The sequence below is a fragment of the Pseudorasbora parva genome, chromosome 17 (genome assembly GCF_024679245.1).
Source record: "Pseudorasbora parva isolate DD20220531a chromosome 17, ASM2467924v1, whole genome shotgun sequence".
NCBI lineage: Eukaryota > Metazoa > Chordata > Actinopteri > Cypriniformes > Gobionidae > Pseudorasbora > Pseudorasbora parva.
This window is the reverse complement of record NC_090188.1, coordinates 39,509,001-39,527,275: the sequence shown is the minus strand read 5'-3', so window position 1 is coordinate 39,527,275 and position 18,275 is coordinate 39,509,001. Positions and strand designations below refer to the sequence as shown.

The 18,275-nt window shown below is 38.6% G+C and overlaps 1 protein-coding gene across 10 annotated transcripts in view; it reads left to right on the top strand.

The window, feature by feature from the left end:
• dst (dystonin) overlaps window positions 1-16,510 on the top strand; it is a 251,988-nt gene extending 235,478 nt beyond the window's left edge. For 6 of the 10 annotated variants that reach the window (XM_067422412.1, XM_067422411.1, XM_067422413.1 and 3 more), the window contains 7 exons: window positions 563-580; window positions 6,205-6,322; window positions 6,648-6,755; window positions 8,394-8,584; window positions 10,867-10,977; window positions 14,404-14,527; window positions 15,495-16,510. In XM_067422412.1, the coding sequence (XP_067278513.1) occupies window positions 563-580; window positions 6,205-6,322; window positions 6,648-6,755; window positions 8,394-8,584; window positions 10,867-10,977; window positions 14,404-14,527; window positions 15,495-15,751 (927 nt within the window). In that variant the 3' untranslated portion in view covers window positions 15,752-16,510. The remainder of the gene's footprint in view (window positions 1-562; window positions 581-6,204; window positions 6,323-6,647; window positions 6,756-8,393; window positions 8,585-10,866; window positions 10,978-14,403; window positions 14,528-15,494) is intronic. The other 4 variants (XM_067422414.1, XM_067422415.1, XM_067422417.1 and 1 more) reach the window with 4 other exon arrangements.
• The last annotated feature ends 1,765 nt before the right edge of the window (window positions 16,511-18,275 follow it).

Sequence of the window (18,275 nt, the reverse complement as noted above, 5' to 3'; positions counted from 1 at the left end):
ATATAATAATTGTTACCTCAATGCTAGAAAAAAATACTGCTTTTATTAGAAAACATGTTGTTCTCTGGTAGTATTTACATAATTGGATGAAAGCTCAGTCGTACACTGGCTGTATCCAAACGAAGGCCAATTCCTTGTGTCAATGCCGATATAAGGAATGTTTTGAGGACAAGATGGAAACATGAAGTCTGGAAAGTTGGCCATGTTCCTCAGGCCCTGTTAAACTGCCCCCCCCCTAGACAAACTTCTTTGCCCCGATGCTGTTGATGCCAAAGAGAATTACTTCATTACATTTTTATGTGCCATTGCATTTGTCAGTCTCTCAAGTGTGAGGTTTTCCCCCAGTCCACTTCTCTCCGACACTCCTAATAAACAGATCCCATAACGTTTAGTCACGGTCAGCCCGTAATCTGAGGGAATAATAAAGGTGTCCATAAAAACATATCTCTTTTGACTGGCTAGAGGCCAAGTTGGATAGAACCTTTGTAATAGGTGAATTCATTGTTGACTGAACTGATATTTACTAATGGTTTGTCTTTTCATTGTTTTTCCCCCACATCAGTTCTACCTCGGAAACCAGGTATATATGCATAGTGCTTTTTAAAGATTTGCTGTGCTGCCCTTTTTTGTTTTATCTGATTCACTGTCTGTGTGTCTATGAATCCCCAATATTTAAGGCTGTCTTAAACTCACAAGCGGATATTTAAGCTAGTTTTTAAACCCTCTTCCCAGAGCCAGCCATGTATACGAGCCGTGGCTGTGTGCAAATCTCCACTGGCATTCAGGCACAGTGGCGAGGGAACGTAACTAGTGCAGGTGAAGCTGTAAATAGAGAGTGAAAACATCTACTTCCCTGATACTAAATGACAACAGAAATGGTGTCTAGTGCGGATATATTCATAATGTCCTTTGTGTTGTGACATAGTGCATTGAGCAATTATTAGTCAGAGTAGTTTAAGCATTCAGAAATGTTTGGGAATGGTTTCAAGTCAACATAAAATCAACTTGGAGCATTATTCAAAAAAATACTGTCCCTGTTACACAAGTACTTACTATAGTAATAACAGTAAATTATGCATAACTACAAGTAACTAACCCTAAGTACATGCATTTAATAAATAATACTCAATAATTAAATGTATTATTACATTGTAATAAGAACAGTTTATGGTTAAGTTCACCCAAAAAAAAAAAAAAATCTCATTTAAAAAATCATATTTTGTGTTTTGAAGATGAACGAAAGTCTGGAACGACATTATATAAATTACAGGATTGTCCTTTTTGAGTGAACTATCCCTTTTCAAAGCAAATAAAGCGATACCCCATGAGAGGTCCTTCGATAACAGTGATTTTAGCATTGCATGGATAAGACCAATACACTCTAAAAAATGCTGGGTTAAAAACAACCCAAGTTGGGTTGAAAATGAACAAACCCAGTGAATGGACCCATTCAAACAACCCAGTTTCTGGGTTTGTCCATTTTAACAATATGATAAATGACATGTATTAATAAGAAACAGTTATTCTGCTTGCAGCTGTTTATAGTTTATACTGTAATCATGGCACATTACTACAGAACGTGTGTTTATTTGCATAATTAGGCCTTATTGTTTTAGGTTACCTTATAGGAAACGCAGTCTTTCTAAAATCTTGCCAGTAACTAAAGGATGAGTTCACTTCAGAATAAAAATTTCCTGATAGTTTACTCACCCCTGTCATCCAAGATGTCCATGTTTTTCTTTCTTCAGTTGAAAAGAAATTACATTTTTTGATGAAAACATTCCAGGATTTTTCTCCACAAAAGCTTGTCTTACACTCGCTGTGATGTGATTACATATTCACATTGAAAAAGGTAATGTGTGACGTAGGTGGAAGTACAGACCATAGACTGGAAATATGGACGTAGTGTCCGTGACGTCACCCGTAGGTTTCTGAAGAGCATTTCTGAAACCTAAAGACAGGCAGCGCATCACTCCCGGATAACTAAAAAATGGCAAAGAAGCGGGACATGGGTGGAGCTGAGGTTCTGGTTTCTGAAACCATGCCCGCCTAGCTCAACCATAGCGGCAATCCACCGAATCCACCGGTCACTCAAGTGGCCATGCCCTTAAGTATGCAGAACTTTACGGCTTAATATTATTTGAACAGATGAGTTATAAAAAAAGTCACCCCCTCACAGTTGTCATTAAGGGCAGAAATAGCCATATAGACCAAAATCACTTTTGGTTCCAGGCAGTAAACCTTTTTTTTTTCTGCTGTAAATTTGGGCGATTTAACATTGGGAGATACAGATTTGACTCCCTTTTGTAGAGACTGCGGGAGCTTGCCGCTTGGTACCGACCCAGTGTTTACACAGGGAATGTGCAAAGATGAAGTCAAACTCCCTTTACACAAAAGGTCAAATGGGATGTAGTTTTTCGGCACTGGGTCAGTACTTCTTCCACCTACATCACACATGACCTTTCCCAGAGAGACTTTATTACTTGAGTAAAAGTAAAAGTACTACTGGTCAAATATTACTCCGTTACAAGTAAAAGTTGTAAAAACGGATTTTTACTTAAGTAAAAGTACAGAAGTATTTCATTTAAAAAGTACTTAAGTATCCAAAGAAAATTTTCTTTTTTTATGTCAACGCATTATTTTATTATTGTTGTATAAATGCACATTATGCCATCATGGTTTAAGCCATTCAGTGATGCTCCATCTGACATACTAGCATACGACTAACTTAAACTCATTTAAATACTTGTATAAAAGTTACAAAGCTGCTGTCACTTTAAGGCCGAATGCACGGATCCAATACACTGATACACATCTGATATTCTCCAACTGTTCACCTTTACTTAAGACATAATCACTTTGTTTATTCGAATACTTGCCAGAATTAACATTTTGACATCCGTCTTCTGCCATTTTGCTACAAACTATAAATCAGTGTTAAAAAAATGCTGTGAAATCAATGAACTTCATGATGACCCTACAAGAGTGATTCCTGAAAGGCTTTCTGCAAAAACCCAAACACATTTTAAAGAAGAAAAAAATCATCCACTGACTTTCAAAGCTGCTACAGAAACGACTTTCAACTTCGAGGACCTTGATAGAAATGTATTGGAGTAAGACTTTTTTCCAGAAAAAATAATACTCAAGTAAAGCACAGATACTCAAAAAGTGTACTTAAGTACAGTACTCAAGTAAATGTACTTCGTTACTGTCCACCTCTGACCTTTCCAGTGTGGTTATGTAATGCGTGGCACATCGCAGCGCAAGACTTTTGTGGTTAAAATGTAAATAATTTTTTTTAGAAATATTTTCAAAAATGACCGATTCGCTAGATAAGACCCGTATTCCTCATCTGTGTCGAGCTCTTTGACGCGGCACTGAAACTGCAATTTGGACCTTTAACCCATTGGTCCCCATTGAAGTCCACTATATGGAGAAAAATCCTGGAATGTTTTCCTAAAATAAACCCCTCAAAAAACACATAATTTACTTTCAACTGAAGAAAGAAAGGCATGAACAACTTTTGATGTCATGGGGGTGAGTAACATGAATAAAAAATCCTTTAAGACGGTAATGTGACGGTTGCTAATGTTGTTTCATGTTGACTTGTTCTACAAACACTCAAGATAGTTTATAGTCACCTATCTGCTTTTGAGTTGAAATGCATTTCTCCCCGCAGCGCCGCATTCTGCTTTTTATTATTATTTGCAAGAGCTTTGCAACACAATGCAGTGTGCTTGCCTTCTGCTACCTGCCTAACGCCCTTATTTTAGTTGTGCTTTACAGGATCCTCACTCAACGTCACTGAACTCGCTCTGTTTCTTTTTAACCACATGTTGTGGCTGATGTTCAAACAGGAGAAATGCTGAGCTGAAAGATGCATGGTTTACATAAATCACATAAAATCATGAGCTACATGCTTTCTCGGGGTCGGGTTATGGACGTGGCTCTTAGCTGGTGAAGGGCTTTTATCGGGCAGGCCATGCAAACCTCATGTGTTTCTTCCTTTGTATTGAGAACTTTATATCACATCAACTGAAACCATTCTTTTGACAGTTTGGTCTCGTTCACTGCTTACACGATCCCTTAATCGCCGATGAGACTATAACAAACAGGGACAATCAAAATCTAACGCCCCATCTACAAGTTGCTGTTTTGGAAAGCTGTATCCTGGTAAATGGTCATTCTTAAAGCCGTTTGTTGTGATTCTCTTGATTATTTCTCTTGATCATGCTTCAAAATTCATCTTCTCCTCCCCCAATCACCAAATTCACCAGTGGTATCGCTTCATTTTGGGTATCACTTAAAGAATAAAGGGCTTGCAGGCCAGAGAGATGCTCAGCAGGTCGCCATCGTGTTGGTCATGTCGAGTCTCAGAGAGTCGATTTCAGCCATTCTTCCATGTTGTGTGTCGTTGGAGTCGAGCATCAGTGTCAACACACGCATCCTCTATGAGAATGGTAGTTTGTAGTTCTAGACAGTGCAACTTCTGTATGTATTGTTGGTTTGTGGAAAAAGTTCTCATATGGTTTGGTTTCTTTCTTTTTTCAGCAGAAAGCATGAGGCCATAATTTTCTGTGCTGTGAAATCTGTATGCCTTGGCCGAATCCAACTGGCAACGATCATTTGGACGCAAATGATTTGGCTTGATGTTTTCTTTAGCTCCTATCTCTGGCATGTAGGGTGCAGTGGTGTTGCCCTATGGTTCACTGCCCTTATTTGTATGAAAACAGATCCTCAGGGTGAAGAGCGCACTTGTAGCACACCCTAGTGGACACACTGATCGCAGTCCACTTCATCTTAAATGTGCACTAAGTTACTTTTTCTATCATAGTAAAGTTTGAAACAGGAAGAAAGTAACAGTATGTCTGACAAATGTCTGACATGATCTTCACCCACATGCAGTGTTGGGTTGAGAAGTGATCAGTTGACTTGAGGAAAAGTGAGGGAACTCATTGACTTAAAATTATTAAGTAAATAAGCTTAATGCTTAATTGAAAAAAAGTTTTGTGAAAAAAGTTCACATAACATTTTTTTCAATTACAAATTAAGTTTATTTACTTAATACGTTTAATTCAGTGTTAATGTTTTAATGTTGTCCTCACGTTTTTAGATTATGTCAACTGATTACTTCGTACAGTGTAAGTAATTAATTACTTTAATTAAACATTTTCAACAAAAAAAGAAAGTTTGGGATTATCCTTAATTTTAGGATGTAAATACTGTATAGACTATAGAACAATGTTATATACAATAGTGGACTCAATGTTAAACTAACATCTAATACATTAAAACATATTTTTAATATAACGTTCTCCATTAAAATACTTTGATCTTTTCAAGGATAGTTTATTCAGTTTTATATGATTGATGAAATAATTCAAAGAGCAGGTTTATGTCTACCCTTGCATTGTTCAACTGGTCGAGGTTGATATGGGATTTAGAAAGTAATAATAATGTAGTAAGAGTAATTAGTACAGTAATCTAATTACACTGTTGAAGATATAAATGGTTGCTAGTAATTCATTTATTTTCAGAGTTACCCAACACTGCTCACATGCGATGAAGACTCTAATGCTAAGATCACTCATGCCCCCTTGATTTTAAAATATATCTAGTTTAATTATTTGTTATGAGTAAAATAATAATTTATGCATAGATAAATATATAGGACACTTTTGAATGTGAAATAAATGAATCTCAGGTGGCAAATATCCTGCAAATAAGCTATTTCTATAATTGTGTTTATTATGGAGATCTTTTGCGTAATGCTTCCTCCTCGCCCGCAGGTGGCAGTATAAGCTCTAGCACATCTAAGTCAGCACATCAAAATAAAGTTGACTTTGTGCACCTTTAATGACATACAGTGAAGCGCACCACCACACTCAACATTCTCTTCATGATCAGGCTTAAATTAGCACAAAGCCACAAATGAAACCAGTTGGATTGACCATTCATTTCATGTCTTCTGGAATGAAACCAATGTTGTGTCTCAATCAGAAATTGTTTTGTCTAAATCAAATGGCTCAGCAGGGCAACGAGAGGAAACCAGACGATAAACAGAACAGGGGTAGCGTCTATCTGGGACTGCGAATTGACTCACTTCTTCCACCACACGTTTTGTTTCTGAGGTTGCTCTGCTGTGTCACTGACAAACATGACCTTATCACGGAGGAATCACTGTGCTTCTCTGTTCGTGTCCAGTTTGGAGATTCCCAGCAGCTCCGGCTGGTGCGGATCCTGCGCAGTACGGTGATGGTGCGGGTGGGCGGGGGTTGGATGGCCCTGGATGAGTTCCTGGTGAAAAATGACCCGTGCAGAGGTAATGTCCACACACTTCTTCTCCACTTTATGTTGTACTCAACTTCAGCCCATTCAGATGGGTGATTTAATTACATTGACATTGTGAATAATACAATTGTTCTACTTATTTGTGTCATAATTATAAATATCGAAAAGAAACCGTGTTGATAGATATTCTTATGTAGGCTGTAATAATTTTTTGTGGCTGAATCTTTTCTTCCTGCACTCTGATTGGCTGTTTATGAGATTCTTAAAGCTTGCCGGTCTCTTCCCATGAAGCCTTTCTTTCAGATTTTCCCTTTTCCTGCTGCTTTGTTAGTGAACCCAATTATCGTTTCTTCTAGTTCACCACCACGGGAGTAAAATGTTGCGCTCGGAATCAAATTCTTCAATTACTCAGTCTCCTATAGGTTGGCAACTCTCACACTTTCTGTCCTTGCTCCATCCCAGTGGTATGTGTGCATCCCTGTGTGTGTGTGTGTGTGTGTGTGTGTGTACTGCAGTGATCCTTGAATGGTATTCTCATTAACATTAATCTCATGCTTCCCTTTCCATCGTGCTGTCTGGGACTCTTTAGCATGCGGTTTTGTCTCGCGTCATGTGTCCTCTCTGGCTTTCTCTGCATGTGCTTACTGTAGCTTTACTGTCTCAGTGCAGTGAAACTTGCTCGACAATCTCATCTGTGCAAGATATGGATAACTCATATCACATTGAATTGAATAATACATGATAGATCTTTCATTTTTCCTTATTCTTTCAAATACATGATACGTTTTTCTAAAATGCAGTGTCTAGAAGTTAGTTCTCCTCTACTATATGGTAATATATTTAAATGCAGCATCAATGTTTTCTTTATCTTTTTATTATTATTTATTTTTTTGCCAGTGATGTGAAATGCATGCAAGTCATTCCCTACATCAAACCAAAGCACAAAAAAGTGTGTTTTGCTCATTTGAGTGGGTGCCCATCAATCCCGACCCAGTTAAAGATACCTTCATAAGACCTTCATTCACAATCAAAACCTTTAAAATGGCTTAGAAAGAAGTTCCAGAAACTTGATTTAAATGAATGTTTTGGGTTCAAAACAAGTCTAGCTCTATGAACACCATCTGTGCCTTGCTGATTGTAGATTACAAAAAAATATAAATTATTTTGCCCTCAATTGCAAACAAACCAAATGTGTTAATTTTGGTGTGCTCTTCTTCGGTTTGAGGAATCAACTTGAATTCCATTCATTATTTGTTTGTATGGTCTGCAGATTATATTTTCAAATTTTTGTGAAAATCAGAGAATTGGCTTGGAAGGAGGCTCAACAATTTCTATAATTTTCATGATGGAAAGCTATGGAATCAGAGGGATTTTGTTTCCTGCCCTTATGGTTCAAAAGTTATTAACATAAACGTGAGTGCAACTTTGGACAGCTGGTGGCGCTTAAGGGATTGAGTTAAAGACTCCAAATTAAATATGATGATGACAGATCAGACTGTCCTCTATTTTTGTGCCAAATTTCATAACTTTCATAACCATAAGCGGTGCGAAAGAAAAAGAACTCAATAGGTGCATACGAACCTCCGATGCTCTGCCCTTAATAATAATTTTGACTTGGCCCTCAATTTCAAACAAACTAAAATTAGTTTACAGTAATAATGGAAGGGCTATTAAATTGATATAATTTTAAAGATCAAATGATATTTTTTTGATTGACAATATGATTAAATGTAATCGATGATCCACTCTTTTTTAAAATTAAGGTTCTATGAGGAACCTTAAACATCCATGGATGTTCCCACTGCCCAAAAGGTTCTTTACAGTGGAAAAAGATTCTTTAGATTAATAAAATGTTCTTCAGACTATTATTATTATTATTATTTATTATTATTATTATTATTTTAAGAACTGTTCACTGGAAGGTTCTTTGGAGAACCCAAAAATGCAGAAACACCCTTTTGGAAGCTTTAATTTCAACTTAAGTTGAACTGAACCCCAAATGTTCCTTTGAATGGAGTTTGAGAGGCTTGTTTTTCAAACCCAGGCTAAAGGTTTTGGTGTGGCCATACCTCCCTGCTCACTTCACTGTGTTCCTCCTCCAGCTAAGGGCAGAACCAACGTGGAGCTGCGCGAGAAGTTTATTCTCCCAGAGGGCACCACCCAGGTGATGGCCAGTTTCCGCTACAGAGGTCGAAGGTCACGGCCTTCCTCGAGAGGCGCCTCCCCTAACAGATCCAATTCCAGTCACAGCTGCCCCGCACAACCCAATCCATCTGGCGCCAGCACACCCAAGGTATGCTTATCGTTGATTTTGGTTGCAGAGAAATGCGTACCTTCCCCATGTTTTTGTCACATTTTCCTGTCGCCAATCATTAAGCTTGGTTCCAAAACCTAGTGACCTGCCTTGCGGTCCAACACCTTCATAGGCTGCCAAACCTTAGCGATTGGTTTGGTTTGGAACGCTCTTCAAAGATTAAAACTCTGTGCATAAAACAAGTAGCACATTGGTCACAGTTGATTTCAAGTGAGGTTTGTCAAAGATGATAAACGGTGATTTAATTCTGTAAAGAAAGCTCCCTTTGCAATCGTTGGAGATCTAAATAGAAATATAATGCCATAGTCTAAATATAATGCCATAGATATAAACACAATACCAGTCTAAATATAATTCCATAGAACTAAATATAGTGCCATAGATCTGATTACAATGCCATAGATCTAAATATAATGCCATAGACCTGAATATAATGCCATAGGTCTGAATATAATGCCATAGGTCTGAATATAATGCCATAGGTCTGAATATAATGCCATAGGTCTGAATATAATGCCATAGGTCTGAATATAATGCCATAGGTCTGAATATAATGCCATAGACTAAATATAATGCCATAGAACTGAATATAATGCCATAGGTCTGAATACAATGGTATAGATCTAAATATAATGCCATATATATGAACACAATACCATAGTGTAAATATAATGTCATAGTTCTAAATATAATGCCATAGATCTGAATATAATGCCATAGGTCTGAATACAATGGTATAGATCTAAATATAATGCCATATATATGAACACAATACCATAGTGTAAATATAATGCCATAGATTTAAATATAACGCCATAGATCTGAATATAATGCCATAGGTCTGAATATAATGCCATAGATCTGAATATAATGCCATAGGTCTGAATATAATGCCATAGATCTGAATATAATGCCATAGGTCTGAATATAATGCCATAGGTCTGAATATAATGCCATAGATCTGAATATAATGCCATAGGTCTGAATATAATGCCATAGATCTGAATATAATGCCATAGGTCTGAATATAACGCCATAGATCTGAATATAATGCCATAGGTCTGAATATAATGCCATAGATCTGAATATAATGCCATAGGTCTGAATATAATGCCATAGATCTGAATATAATGCCATAGGTCTGAATATAATGCCATAGGTCTAAATATAAATATAATGCCATAGTTCTAAATATAACGCCATAGATCTGAATATAATGCCATAGGTCTAAATATAAATATAACGCCATAGACCTAAATATAAATATAATGCCATAGATCTGAATATTATGCCATAGGTCTAAATATAATGCAATAGAACTAAATATAATGCCAGAGATCTAAATGTAATGCAGCACTTTTCACGATTAGTTAAAAATGATTCGTGTAATAGTGGCAATTCACTAAACTATTTCGATTGGAAAGACGTAAGCCAATCACAGCAGTGGGCGTTTACACTGAAGTCTCATAGCAGATCCCTTAAAATGGAGCGTTCAGAGCAGAGGCTAACATCAGGGTAGGAAAAATGCCTTTTATTCATAATTTTCGATGTAAAAAGCATTCTAACATTATAAGTGCATCCCCGGAAACATAAAACAATCAAACAACGCAGTTTCTGAACCGTTTAAGTCCTGCCTTCTAAATAAAAAAAGACAATGGCTAAAGTTATTGAGATTGTACTATTTCCCCATCGGAGTAAAGAAGAGGTCTTGCATGGCTGAAATGCGGGTTATGTGCAAATAAACTTCTGTATTCTATAAAACAGGTCATATTGCTTCAGGTTCAGGTAATTATGGATCTGTTTTACCCAAGATGCCTTCAAATAAGCTACCAAACATGGGCATAACCAGTGTCCATCACATATGTAGGTTGACATAAACGTTCTTCATTTGGCCTTTCGTAGAGTGAACAAACTCCCCTTGACGGCACTTTGGTTTGGTCTTGGTATATTTTTAAGCTTTTAAAATAAAACATATAGCACAATAATTTTTTATTTAGACTAAATAATTTGTATCAACATTTGTGAATGAATTATTAACAAAATTCATTCACAAATATCTCTCTTCATTTTTTATATTGAATATAGAATTTGACATCATAAATGTGTTGTCTACATAGGGAGCTCACTAGGATTTGGAACAGAGCCGTTGACTATCCCATCATCATCATTTGTTGATATATAATTGTTTCCTGTATTGTCTTTCTTTCCTTTTTTTCTTTGCTACCCTTTGTATGTGGTTTATCCACAATTGTTTCTCACAGACTCCCCAACATTTAATCCGAAATTATGATAAACCCTGGCTGACAAACAGCAAATCAGCTACTCCTCTTAAATCATCTGACTCCTTTGACAGCCAAGGGTCGTCCAATGAGGTATAGTGCTTAAGAAATGAGTGGCAAATCCCCCTCTAATCTCCGTCTCCTGCTCCTGACCTCTGTTTCTGCCCTGTTACTGATCTAATCGCTTCCTGTGTGGATTTGTAATTGAGTTCAGTCTCTATCTCTGGCTTTGCAATGGTGCATGGAAGGGACTCTGCTGGCCCGCTATTAGGGCGGATGTGTTTGCTAAAGTCCTTTAATTCTGATCTTTAAATCTCTGTCGCGAAGGGGATGGTTTGATTGTCTTAAAGGTCCCGTTCTTCGCGTGTTTTCGAAGCTTTGATTATGTTTACAGTGTGCAATATAACATGAGTTCATGTTTCGCGTGTAAAAAAACGCAGTATTTTTCACACAATTGACTTATCTGTACAGCGCTGTTTCCTCTGTCCTAAAAACGGCCTGATGATTTCCTTGTTCTATGAAGTCCCTCCTTCAGAAACACGTAATGAGTTCTGATTGGGCCAGCGCTTCCCGTGTTGTGATTGGACAGCAGCTTAGCGCACTTTGCCCGGAAAGGTCCCGCCTCTTACCATAACGGGGCGATGCAAGCGCTGAATGCGCGCTCTTCTCCACGTGGGAGAGCAACGAGACCACGCCCCCTATTTTGCGTGTTCTTGTGGGCGGAGGGTTAGTCAACAAACGGTTCTAGTGACGTCATTACATCCCTGCACTTCCTGCTGTAGTCCAAACCGGCCGTTCGCTGAAGGCTCTGAAAGGGAACTTCTGTTAAATAAAATATCTCACTTGGCATTGAACTTTGAGCTTTATAATTTTACAGGTATTATTTGTGCTCTAACAGCAACATTACACACTGACTAAAGTTTGAAAGATGGAATCGCGAAGAACGGGACCTTTAAATGAAATCAGCTTGATGTACAAAGACAAACTGGGCCTTTTCTAAACATAACTCTCTTTCTCATCCTAACAGTTGCCATTAATACTTGATGCTTGTGAGATCTTTTCTACATTCAGAAGTTGCTCTTAACTGTTTCCTTTTTAAACTAATTGTCTTGTCTGTCACGCATTTCACAACTGCAAAGTTTTGGGATTTACAAATGCAGAAGTGATTTCCTTAATGATTGGTGTGTGTGTGTGTGTGTGTGTGTGTGTGTGTGTGTGTGTGTGTGTGTGTGTGTGTGTGTGTGTGTGTGTGTGTGTGTGTGTGTGTGTGTGTGTGTGTGTGTGTGTGTGTGTGTGTGTGTGTAATAAAGGAGTGTGTAACAATCCTAAACCCATCTGTCCAGTTAAATGTTTCAGTCAGGATTTCTGTCATGTGAAATGTAGATTTTGTGTATTTCATTAGAAACAGTAGTTTCTTTAGGGGCATTCACACCAGGTAGTTATAGAAACTAGCCGCCAGGGCAGTCCCCCGAGAAATACATTTCTCTTAGGGCCATTTTCCTTGTTGCATTCGCACCACCAGTAGGAACTCTGAAGTGACGTAAGCCGGCCGACAGCAATGTGAAAAAATGATAAATCGCCTACGACTAATTTACGCCTGCATGCTAGGTGGCACTGACAGACGATGCTTTTTTCTCACGTACGTACACTATATTGCCAAAAGTATTGGAACACTGCTTCAAATCATTGAGTTCAGGTGTCCCAATCACTTCCATGACCACAGGTGTATAAAATCAAATGCAGACACTTCTACACACATTAGTGAAAGAATGGGTCGCTCTCAGGAGCTCAGTGAACTCAAGCGTGGTGCCGTGACAGGTTTAAACCTGTGCAATAAGTCCATTCCTGACATTTCCTCACTACTAAATATTCTACGGTCAACTGTTAGTGGGATTATAACCAAGTGGAGGCAGTTTTCAACAACAAAACATCAGCCACGAAGTGGTTGGCCACATAAAATCCCACTTTTGGGATGAATTAGAGCGGAGACTGAGAGCCAGGCCTTCTCGTCCAACATCAGTGCCTGACCTCACAAATGAGCTTCTAGAAGAATGGTCACAAATCCCCATAAACACACTCCTAAACCTTGAGGAAAGCCTTCCCAGAAGAGTTGAAGCTGTTAGAGCTGCAAAGGGTGGGCCGACTCCATATTAAACCCTACAGATTAAGAATGGGATGGCATTAAAGTTCATGTGCATGTAAAGGAAGGCGTCCCAAAACTTTTGGCAATAGTGTATCTTTTAGGCTAGGTTTTTCTTTTTGCCTTTAACATCGTCTGCTGCACAACATACAGCATTAAATTAAGCTAAAGTTTGGTACTACACCAGAAACACAAAATATCTATAATACTTACAGAAATACATCATACAATGTAATATGAGGTAAAATTAGCATCAACTACAATTCCCAATTAATGTGATTATTAATGTTTTTTCTCAAAACCCACTTTGAATCATCATCAAGGGCTTGCCATAACTTCCGATTGTGATCTCAAGTGGATTTTGATTATATTATAGGCAGACGTGCATTTGACGTGTTTTATAATGCTACCTGTTTATAATTTTTTAAACATTGTTTATTGTTATAAAAAAGACCGGAGCTGCATGAAAAATACATACAGAACATTCAGAACATTATTTAGTATATATTTAGCTATTGTATACAGAAATATTCAAGTATACATGGGAATAAATCTGTTCTCAGACACCGATGACAACAAGAGCCCAACATCCCTTCTCGTGTTTTCACTGGTTTTTAAAACAGTGCCACCAAGCTCAGGCTTTTGTGCAACAGCAGCTGCTCTACGTACGTGATCTAAGCTCAAATTTCATTCTGGACGGGACTGATTCTTCGCCAGTGAATTATCTCGTTCAGCATGAAGGCCCTTAAACTTTTTGAACAATGTTGATGATCAATATTGCAGAGTGATGTTGCTTGGGCAACAAATGTCTATCAGGATATGTTAGATCGGCCGTGGGCCGTGCGTCTCACCTGGGTGTCCACTGACGGCGACATTGCTCAAAAAGTTGCCCCGTGCATCATCACCTTGAGAGACGAAATCTCCACGACAGCTTGCAGTGCTACATCCAATCAATGCTGAGAAAATAACACAATGCAACAGGGAAATGTTGTTAACATTAGCTTTCCGTGTGTAAACTATTTACACAGCTTTTTAAAAATGGCCAGTCAACATACACTCATGTCACTGGTCGTTTCTATTGTGCTGGGTTAGCAAATTCAGTCCCCCCAAAAGACATTCCAATTACTCAAATCGTTCCTAGCTCCTGCGGTGCAAATACACCAAAAAGCATGTGCTTCCGTCTATAGGAACGATGAAAACTTTGCTCCGGTGTGAAAGCCCCTCCTGCCAGCATGTTAGGCATATCTTAGACATCTTAGAAACCTCTTCTTAGCCAGATTTAGCTGTTTCTGCTTATCAATGAACCGTCGATTACAGTTAAATCCTCATTGTCCCGTTTCTAAATGGCATATTTGTTTGTAAATCTTCACATCATACAGAACACCCCCATTCAGGGCAGCAAGCTTCGTCTTCCAGGATATTTGTCGGGAAAAGGCTTTCAGTCGGGAGAGGACGGAACCCTGATTAACGCTGCAGTCATGAAGGCCAGAGGTCAAGGCATGGGTGAGCCGGACAAACCTTTATATATGTATAATGTCTGTTGCATAATCCAAGACATATACGATCACACAGGTGTGATTAGAATGTTTAGTACGTCACATGATCAACTGCAAAATTCATTCAATGTGTGCATTGGCTGGCACCATATATCACAACTATTCAGTGTTTCCAACAACGTAAGGTTTATTTGAGGTTTGAATACACAAGTGCTAACAAAGAAATAAATGTATAGTTTGTAAAATACACACTGATGTCTATGGAAGCGGAATAACAATCAATATCAATTATAAACCTTTCAATTTTATTCATATCAGATACACATTGTGTAGTAACTTTAACATCTGCTCATTCTTCTCCTACATTTACAGCCACTTACTTTCATGTATTTCAGGAGAAATGGATGAATTGACGTGTTGTAAATCTGATTCCGATTCTTTGAACTGTGCCGCACATTAACATGGCGGCCCCCATCGCACTGTATAGACCAACCACAAAACAAGTTCATTTACACGTATTTGAGAATCAGAATATCAGGTAGTTGATAACACGGCTAACAAGTTTGTGAATATTTTGAATAAAAAAGGAATGCATCTGTCATACAGTGCTATTATGGCTTCGATTTGTCATGTGACACACATATGACGTGAAATAATAAGGTGAAACATTGTAAAATAAATTAAAATAAAAAAATGTACGTAATCTTATATTGATGCTACGCTGCTTTCTGCATTTAATCAAACAACAAAATACTACTCTTGACTAAATAACTTTTTGTGACTTTAATAAGGATTAATATGTGTTTCAGTTATACAGTGAAGAATATGCAGTTATTTAGTATGATTTCTGTACTTGTAGACTGCTCAACCTTCCTAAAAAACACTATTTATTCCATTTGTATCGTTGTTCTGCTGTATTATTGTTGGCCTACTGAATGTTAAATGAATCAAATCCATGTTCATTTTCTCCTCAGGGTTGAGTAAGATCTCAAGCAGGCCTGGCAGCAAAGCAGGAAGCCGAGGGAGCAGCCGGCGCGGAAGCGACGCCTCAGACTTCGATATTTCAGACATCCAGTCAGTTTGCTCGGACATGTTGGAGAACGTGACAGACTCAGGGCGGCCGGCGCCACGCTCATCCTCTCGCCAGCGCGGGGGGAAGCCCTCCAAAATCCCAACTCCCCAAAGGAGGAGCACCCCGACTAGCAAACTGGCCAAGACCACCAAGAGATAGTCAACAGTCCAGTCCGCAGAAGGGGTCCCGTTACAAGCCCCCGTTCTGACAGCACTGGTTGGCACACACTAAACCCAGACTGGACAGACGTAGATTCGCACTAAAGACTGCAAAGTGTTATCGTTTTTAAAAAGCGTAGCGAGATGTAAATTATTCTGTTGTGAACGTGAAAAAGGAAGTTCATGTGGAGTGTGTGTATGTGTGTGTGGAATGCAATGGCTTTGTGTATTTGTCCCGTACTTTATGTGAACGTCATTAATATTTTGTTTGATCGCTGGGAAAGGTCAGCGGACACACGGAGACTGTATGTTGTTAGGCGAACTAACACTTTTCCACATGTTTGTGTTGAGGGAGAAGCTGAATGTACAGTCATTTCCTCGAGCGCACATGCTTGTTGGCGATAATATGCCCCTGTATTCTGCCAGGACACCACAATTATTTATTCATCTATTTAAAGTGCAATGACAAGCTGCTGTTATGCATTTAAAGGGCAATACAATACTTCCAACTGTAACCACTGCTATCATACTCCAGAGTTAATCCTGATCATGGCCTTTAAACTTATAAACTCCCGTCTGTAGAGCCCGGCGTCTTGTTCGATTTCCATCATATCACAGATCGTGTGCCACTACAACTCTCTGACTAAAAAACATTCATGAAGTGCAATCATGCCTGTGTAATCTATGGTTCCTTTTTGCCTGAGTGATGCAAATTACTCAAATTTTTGTAATAAATATGCTTGCAGAAAGCTCAACAATATACACAAAAATCACTCGCTTGTTTCCATTCTCCTCTATAAAGCGTTGAAACTTAGACGCATTTTGACTGATGTACATTTACACAATAATGTCTCGGTCCTGAGATGAACAAGTTTTAAGAATAAAATAAAATGTTTAACAACGTGACTAAAATGCCATGTCAGCCTTGTAGCCTCTGGCAGTCTGGTGAATAGGACCGAAATATCTCGTGTAAAGATGCCAGATGGCCTTTAATGTTGGGTGGATTAATGTAAGTATGTCAGAGTTTAAATCAGATGAGATAAAGTGAGGTCAGTTAATCCTCAACATCTTCCTATAGGATATGAACAACCTAGCCTTGCATAAAAAAAGATAGTTTGGATTTGGTTGTGAACTATCACTTTTTGTGATCAGCTTATTATTGTCCACGTGTATATTCTCTCAAAAGTGATTTATCTCCACAGGATCTTCCCAAGTAAGTCATGATAATGTGCATGTTTCCGCATGGATCCATTCCGTGTTGCATCATAAAAGTTGGGAACCAATGTAAAGATCAAGGTTTTTCCATGAATGACATTTTTATTGCAGACTATATATGCTTAAAGCGTGTCTCCATATTTTGTTATTAAGCATTATTCTTGAAGCTACTTTATGTTAACACTATTTACTGTACAGCTTCTTTAGTTAGCCACTCAACACCTAGCCTAGAAATCTAGACGCACCCTAGCGGCAGCAAATCTAATCTGTCCGCAAGTGTCGTATAGCAACTCTCAATACACTTCTGAGCTGTAATCGCCAAACTGGTCAGGCCAATCACATCGTGTATAGAGTCGGTGTGCAGGGCTTAACATAATGACGGCAAAGTTGCGTTTGCGTGCTTCTAGTAATCACAGAAACTGGCGAACGGCGGTCTCTCGAATCAGCTTTGACCGCGACTCTGGAAGACTTGGAGTTAAGCTTTTCTCTGAGAAAAGAACAAAGAGCAGCACTGAAGTCATTCTTAAAAAGGGAAGATGTGTTCAGAGTTTAGCCGACCAGATACGGCGAATGTTTAATCTGTCAGCGAGCTCTGCTTCACCTTCGTTGCTCTGGTTGGTGTAGCACTATCCTATCGTGTGCAGAGGGAGTTTGAAAGACAACCGTTTATCCGCTCCTCGGATTGAGCCGTTAATGGTGAGTTTCCAGACCAAACATCTTGATGTGGCTCTGGCTTGTCAGGCTAGCGAAATGGCTGAAAAATAATAAAAATATTGTTACTGGTAATATTATTTAAATGTACCAATAGGTGGGACTGTGGCCAAATTGATGTGGTGTGGTCGCAGTGAGGTGACAATGGCATATGCAAAGTTTGGTGTCATAATGCCTAAACGTTGCAGAGATTCAGCCTCGAGAGTCGTTTTGGCATCATGCCTCAAATTGGATGCTGCACTATATGAAAACGGTTTCATCTGTCAACACAAAATGGAACAGGGGACAGGAAGTTCGGCAAAATTGGTATCTACTGTATGTTCTTGGCATGACCCAAAGTCATTATAATAGGCTAATTAATTCAAAAGTTCATTTTTGAAAAATTTCGTTATAACTTTGACCATAAATTGACACTGCCCCGAAACGTTTTGAGTACCTTCAGGGCATGGTGCCGAAGACACATACTGAGCTTTGTAACGATACACCAATGCATTAAAAATCTATAGTATTTTAATGCAAAGTTCAAAATGGCAAATATGGAGCAACTTAGCATCGTTCCACTTGGCATGCATCTAAAGAGACCGCTTTTATTATTTTTG